This window comes from Lithobates pipiens, unplaced genomic scaffold (assembly GCF_037356315.1).
Source record: "Lithobates pipiens isolate NorthernLeopardFrog02 unplaced genomic scaffold, aLitPip1_a1.2 Scaffold_22, whole genome shotgun sequence".
In the NCBI taxonomy this organism is placed as follows: Eukaryota; Metazoa; Chordata; class Amphibia; order Anura; family Ranidae; genus Lithobates; species Lithobates pipiens.
The window spans coordinates 22,521,634-22,529,294 of NW_027507784.1; the positions used below are offsets into that span (position 1 = coordinate 22,521,634).

Sequence of the window (7,661 nt, forward strand, 5' to 3'; positions counted from 1 at the left end):
CCACCCAGAATGCCTGAAGGTCCCTGAGGATGAGAATTACATGTCTTTGTTCCCCCGGGATTGTCTGTATGCAAATTAAGTCTGCCTAGGGATGCCCAGTCCTCCAGGCTGACCTCCACCCATCAAGGTAGTTCTGGTATTTGCATAACTCCTCCCAAAAGCCCACCCACTGCTTGCATCAGAACTGAGGGTCTTTGAGAAGAATACTGAGGCCGGGGGCTGGGATGTTTTCAGAAGGCCGCGTACCCGACCCTCCCACCAGCCATGTCTTTATGGACCTTGCTTGGTGCACTATTCCAAACCATTTGGTGGAGGGGGGATTATGGTGTGGGGGTTGTTTTTCAGGGGGTTGGGTTTGGCCCCTTAGTTCCAGTGAAGGGAACTCTTGAGGGGTCGGCATACCAAGACATTTTGGACAATTTCATGCTCCCAACTTTGTGGGAACAGTTTGGGGACGGCCCCTTCCTGTTCAAACATGACTGGGCACCAGTGCACAAAGCAAGGTCCATAAAGATATTTGGGATGGAGGAACTTGACTGACCTGCACAGAGTCCTGACCTCAACCCAGAGCCATCTTAGTGGGCCCACCTGGGCACTGCCCAGGGGCCCCAGCTGCATGAGGGGGCTCCTGGATTTTCTCTATGTGCTCAGGCTGCCCGGAAATTGGGGGGGGGGGGGGCCATGATGGCATTGAGAGTGATGGATACACAGGGGAGGTAGGCTGGCAGCGGTGCGCCATGCTGTGCAGAACGATACCTATTATTTCACAGCCAGCAGGGAGGGGCGGGGCCAGAACACCAGTGTTGATCTAAACCCCGCCCCGTGCAGCTTGAATGCTCGGGACTCGGAGGCTGTGGAGTAGGAGCTGGAGTGGGAGCTGCTGAGTCGGCAGCACTGAGAGCCCGCCGGCAGGAAGTGGCATTGTGGATGGTGTCATGGTGAGCCCAGCTGTCCAGCACTGCTTGCACTGAAGGGCTTGGAATGCCCGGAGGGATGCTCCCTCCTCCAACCCTCCTTCTGCCTGCTGGATTGGCATAGGTGAGCCCTTCAGCTAGCTGCTGCCATAACAATGATATTCCACTTCAAACAGCTGACGTATAACGACAGCGGGCGGTCCGTAAGTGGTTAATGGAACTAAATACCATATTTATTGGCGTATAACCCGCACCTTCAAATTAAGAGGGAAGCTTCAGGGAAAAAAACGTTTTTTAAAAAATAAATCAATTTTTTAAAGCAAAATAATGGTCAGAGCTCATCAATGCAGCTTGATCTGTGCCCATCTGCAGCTTCAATGCAGCCTTATCTGTGCCCATCTGCAGCCTCAATGCAGCCTGATCTGTGCCCATCTGCAGCCTCAATGCAGCCTGATCTGTGCCCATCTGCAGCCTCAATGCAGCCTGATCTGTGCCCATCTGCAGCCTCAATGCAGCCTGATCTGTGCCCATCTGCAGCCTCAATGCAGCCTGATCTGTGCCCATCTGCAGCCTCAATGCAGCCTGATCTGTGCCCATCTGCAGCTTCAATGCAGCCTGATCTGTGCCCATCTGCAGCCTCAATGCAGCCTGATCTGTGCCCATCTGCAGCCTCAATGCAGCCTGATCTGTGCCCATCTGCAGCCTCAATGCAGCCTGATCTGTGCCCATCTGCAGCCTCAATGCAGCCTGATCTGTGCCCATCTGCAGCCTCAATGCAGCCTGATCTGTGCCCATCTGCAGCCTCAATGCAGCCTGATCTGTGCCCATCTGCAGCTTCAATGCAGCCTGATCTGTGCCCATCTGCAGCCTCAAAGCAGCCTGATGCCCATCTGCAGCCTCAATGCAGCCTGATCTGTGCCCATCTGCAGCCTCAATGCAGCCTGATCTGTGCCCACCTGCAGCCTCAATGCAACGTGGTCTGTGCCCACCTGCAGCCTCAATGCAGCTTGATCTGTGCCCACCTGCAGCCTCAATGCAGCTTGGTCTGTGCCCACCTGCAGCCTCAATGCAGCTTGGTCTGTGCCCACCTGCAGTCTCAATGCAGCTTGATCTGTGCCCACCTGCAGCCTCAATGCAGCTTGATCTGTGCCCACCTGCAGCCTCAATGCAGCTTGATCTGTGCCCACCTGCAGCCTCAATGCAGCCTGATCTGTGCCCACCTGCAGCATCAATGCAGCCTGATCTGTGCCCATCTGCAGCATCAATGCAGCCTGATTAGTGCCCATCTGCAGCCTGATTAGTGCCCATCTGCAGCCTCAATGCAGTCTGATCAGTGCTGCTTCAATGCAGCTTGATCTGTGCCCATCTACAGCCTTAATGCAGCTTCAATGCAGCTTTATCTGCGCCCATCTGCAGCCTGATCTGTGCCCATCTGCAGCCTCAATGCAGCCTGATCTGTGCCCATCTGCAGCTTCGATTCTGCCAGATTTGTGCCCATCTGCACTGCAGCCTCAATGCAGTTTGATCTGTGCCCATCTGCAGCCTCAATGCATCTTGATCTGTGCCCATCTGCAGCCTCAATGCAGCTTGATCTGTGCCCATCTGCAGCCTCAATGCAGCTTGATCTGTGCCCATCTGCAGCCTCAATGCAGCTTGATCTGTGCCCATCTGCAGCCTCAATGCAGCCTGATCTGTGCCCATCTGCAGCATTAATGCAGCCTGATCTGTGCCCATCTGCAGCCTCAATGCAGCCTGATCTGTGCCCATCTGCAGCCTCAATGCAGCCTGATCTGTGCCCATCTGCAGCCTCACCATCTCTCATGCCGGAACTCATGAGCCATCATCTCCTGTTTACTCGGCTCTCAGTCGGCAGTCACACACACAGTCCTGCCTCCGCCATCGGCATTGGACCAGCTCCTGTGATTGACAGAACACTGGTCCAATGCCGGTGGCGGAGGTAGGACTGTGTGTGTGTGTGACATTAGAGCTGAGTGAGAGCCGATTATACAGGAGATGGTGGCTCAGTGAATTCCGGTGGCGCTCATCCCCCTCCCACTCTGAGGTGCCCTCTATTCTCAGGGGGAAAGTGCGTGTTACACGCCGATAAATACGGTAACTAGATTAACACATCTAAACTAAACCAAAAAAATATATATTTGCAAATGTCTACATATCACCTTCTGGTCAACTGTCAACTCTCAGAAAAGCGATTCGCCATGGATCACTTTCCAGAGAGGCAACAAGGCAAACTTTTTTTTTTTTTTTTATCTCTGCAGACCCAGTTTGTGGCAATTGCTTTCCATTCCGGCTACAACCTCTTCACGGACTGCCCGTTTCCCGACGGGTTCAACGGAGCCGTCTTTGGTTATATCATTTCCCTCATCATCCTTTTCCTCAACTTCTACTACCAGACCTACATCCGCCGAGCCTCCCACAAGAAGAAGTTGTGAAGATGCTCCGCCTCTTGAGAAGAGGATGCTCCTCCCACGCGGAGCAGAACATAGAACAGCAGTACCAACCTGAGAGCGAGCGCGGGCGACAAAATCAGAGGGTGATATGAGAAGTCAAGAAATCCAGACAAAGCAACCATAGACAGCCGGGACACTGCTTGGGACCTACCCGAGGGGCACATACAGCACCTAGGGAACACTAAACTACAGGAAGAATATTAAATCACGGTTCGGGGGGGGGGGGGGGCACACAGAGTCTGGGTACTACGATCATGTAGATCCCTGAGAACAGAGAGGGCATTGTAGTTTTAAAGGCACTCATAGGGCCAGCGGAAAGTGCTGTACAGTTATTGCCCCTCCAACTGTTATTTGCTGCTCGTTCCTCAGAGGGAGGAATCCGGAAGATTTACAACTTTTCATCAACATTTTATACATTTTATTTATTATGAACACTTTTTATTCATTGAAGACTGACACTTGCTGTTCTGCTGATTGTCTGACCTCATGCAATGTCTCCCAGGTTCTGAGTGTGCATAACAGTATAAGAAGATAACCGAGACCTCTTCACCTACCTCTAAAAATTCTAAGGGTTCACTTATTTACAAAAAAATCCCCCGCCCCCCCCCCCCCCCCGTGCCAAAATGTTGCATTACAATAAAAAAAAAAACAGAGAAGTTGGTTTTAAAAAAAAAAAAAAGATGGATAATATATAAATTTGACCCTCGTTTTTGCATGCAGAATTTTTTTTTTTTTTTCTTTAAGGCTGACGGAAATAAATTAATACCATTAAACAGTGTTTTTAAAAATAAATTGCAAGCAAATTGTCATATCTGCAACTCTTTTTTATTTTTTCCATCATATTTTACTTTTGAAATGCAGCCACAAGAGGGCGCAGCAACCCCTATTTCAGTATCCCGGAATGATGGGATGCAGCCACAAAAGGGCGCACCAACTTCTGTTTCCTAAACAATTAAAGAAGTTAGTTTAAATATATATATATATATATATATATATATATATATATATATATATATATATATATATATATATATATATATATACATATATATACATACAAGCAAAAATGAGGGTAAATGAATATATTATCCAACTTATTTTTTTTTTTTTTTTTTAACTAAGTTGGATAATATATTCATTTTACCCTCATTTTTGCTTGTAGATTTTTTTTTAAGACTGAAGGGAACACAAATTAAATTAATACCATAGATACTTTAACATACTTCAACAGTGTTTCTAAAAATAATTTGAAAACAAATTTTCATATCTGAAAGTCTTTTGTTGTCATATTTTTCTTTTGAAATGCAGCCACAAGAGGGCGCATCAACACCTATTTCAGTATCTCAAAATGATGGGATGCAGCCACAAGAGGGCGCACCAACACCTATTTCAGAATCCTGGAATGACGGGATGCAGCCACAAGAGGGCGCACCAACACCTATTTCAGAATCCTGGAATGACGGGATGCAGCCACAAGAGGGCGCACCAACACCTATTTCAGAATCCTGGAATGACGGATTGCAGCCACAAGAGGGCGCACCAACGCCTATTTCAGTATCCTGGAATGATGGGTCCCGGTGTACATGGGCGTTGAAAGCTAAATCATTTTTAAGTATTTTTTGCTTGCATTCAAGATGAGCCTAAATTATATTTATTAATGTTCCCATTTTATTTTTAATTTCAATATTTCTTTATTATGGAATACAGAGTTACGTGGATCAAAACGGGATATTAATGAAGGAACAGTTATCTTGTATAGAAAGTATATATTGGAAAGTATACATAAATTCAGAATGCGGTAACCGTATTATTGGTGGAACCAGGCTTGGGTTCACAAGACACGTCTGTAGGTAAACATGGACTCTGCATTCACTATATCTGGTCCCCCCAGGACTCAACATTCACTATATCTGGTCCCCCCAGGACTCAACATTCACTATATCTGGTCCCCCCAGAAGCCTGCATTCACTATATCTGGTCTCCCCAGGAATCGGAATTCACTATATCTGGTCCCCCCAGGACTCTGCATTCACTATATCTGGTCTCTCCAGGACTCTGCATTCACTATATCTGGTCTCTCCAGGACCCTGCATTCACTATATCTGGTCTCCCCAGGAATCGGAATTCACTATATCTGGTCCCCCCAGGACTCTGCACTCACTATATCTGGTCTCTCCAGGACCTTGTATTCACTATATCTGGTCTCTCCAGGACCCTGCATTCACTATATCTGGTCTCCCCAGGACCCTGCATTCACTATATCTGGTCTCCCCAGGACCCTGCATTCACTATATCTGTTCTCCCCAGGACTCTGCATTCACTATATCTGGTCTCTCACAGTACACATAACATGGAAATACAATTATTTTAGTAAATATAAACTGCTAAATACCATTTCTCATCAGCAGTATATAGCAGTCTTGTGACTTCTATCAGTGTCTGGTGTAAGCTTGTAGGAGGCGTTTTCATACTGCACTGTTGACCCTTGAGTGAGTGAGTGAGTGACTTGCATAGCGCTACCTATGCAAACTGAATCGCCTCAGGGCGCTTTCTTGCCACCAGAGTCCATCTGCGGCTTTTGTGCGGTCCTTTACCCCGTAAGGTCCTGACACGCTTACAAACACATACAACATTGACATACACATATTAAAGTGGTTGTAAACCCTTACAACACACTTTGACCTACAGGTAAGCCTAGATTAAGGCTTACCTGTAGGTCCAAGAAATATCTCCTAAACCTACATGGTTTAGGAGATATTTGGCGAAAGACAGGCACCATTGTCTACGGCGAATATGCCGCGTGTGGCGGCTCCCGTGCGCATGCGCGGGAGTGACGTCATCACGCATGCGCCGAATGACAGCGGCGGAGCAGCGAGAAGATGGATGCGTCGGACTACAGGGGACAGCAGTGACTTCGCTGGCTCCTGTGTCAGGTAAGTGACACATAATGGACTACTATGCGATGCGATGCGATGCATAGTAGTCCATTATGCTTTACCTTTGCAGGTAATGAAAGAGGAAGTAAACTCATCAGGGTTTACTTCCTCTTTAAGGCCAATTTTTTAGACAAGGTCTAATTAACCTACCTGTATGTCTTTGGAGTGTGGGAGGAAACCGGAGTACCCGGAGGAAACCCACGCAGGCACAGGGAGAACATGCAAACTCCAGGCAGATGGTGTCGTGGTCAGGATTTGAAAATTATTAAAATCACTGCTCCCGTTTTTAAAAGCTTTTTTTTTGCATTTCACTTTTTATGTCAATACATTGCATATAAGCCTTTAAAATTAGCACTTTAGATTTCTCCCATAGACTTGTACAGTTTCGAATTTGCCGCGAACACCCCAAATTGTTCTGCGAACAGGCGAACAGGCTCATGTTCGACTCGAAGCTCACCCCTATTTGCCACTCAATCCACGGCATCCAATGAGAATTAGCCGTTTGATATTTGCCCAATGATGAGGCAAATAGTATTTTGTATGTGTACCAGTGAGAGTTGTGCACTCAGTAGAATATGAGTAACTACAACAGGGATATGCAATTAGCGGGACCTCCAGCTGTTGCAGAACTACAAGTCCCATGAGGCATAGCAAGACTCTGACAGCCACAAGCATGACACCCAGAGGCATGATGGGACTTGTAGTTTTGCAACAGCTAGAGGTCCGCTAATTGCAGATCCCTGAACTACACTAAATTACCAAAAGTATTGGGACACCTGCCTTTACACACACATGAAGTTTAACCACTTGCTTACTGGGCACTTAAACCCCCCTCCTGCCCAGACCAATTTTCAGCTTTCAGCGCTGATGCACTTTGAATGACAATTGTGCGGTCATACAACACTGTACCCAAATGACATTTTTATCATTTTTTTCCCACAAATAGAGATTTCTTTTGGTGGTATTTAATTACAGCTGGGAGTTTTAATTTTTTGCTAAACAAACAAAAAAAATAAAAATAAAAATCATGTTTAATAGTTTGTATAAAATTTTGCAAACAGGTCATTTTTCTCCTTCATTGAAGTGCGCTGATGAGGCGGCACTGATAGGCTGCACTGGTGGGCACTAATAGGCTGCATTGGTGGGCACTGATAGGCTGCATTGGTGGGCACTGATAGGCTGCACTGGTGGGCACTGATAGGCATAGTTAAGGCGGCACTAATAGGCACAGATAAGGTGGCGCCGATGGGCACAGATAAGGCGGCACTGATGGGCAAAGATGGGCACAGATAAGATGGCACGGATGGGTGGCACTAAGGGGCACTGATAGGTACCACTGATAG

General features: G+C 47.2%; 1 protein-coding gene across 2 annotated transcripts in view; it reads left to right on the forward strand.

Annotated features, from left to right (window-relative positions):
* Positions 1-4,353, forward strand: part of LOC143923403 (very long chain fatty acid elongase 4-like) — a 30,300-nt gene extending 25,947 nt beyond the window's left edge. For both annotated transcript variants that reach the window (XM_077447061.1, XM_077447060.1), the window contains exon 8: positions 3,191-4,353. In XM_077447061.1, the coding sequence (XP_077303187.1) occupies positions 3,191-3,364 (174 nt within the window). In that variant the 3' untranslated portion in view covers positions 3,365-4,353. The remainder of the gene's footprint in view (positions 1-3,190) is intronic.
* Positions 4,354-7,661: the final 3,308 nt, after the last annotated feature.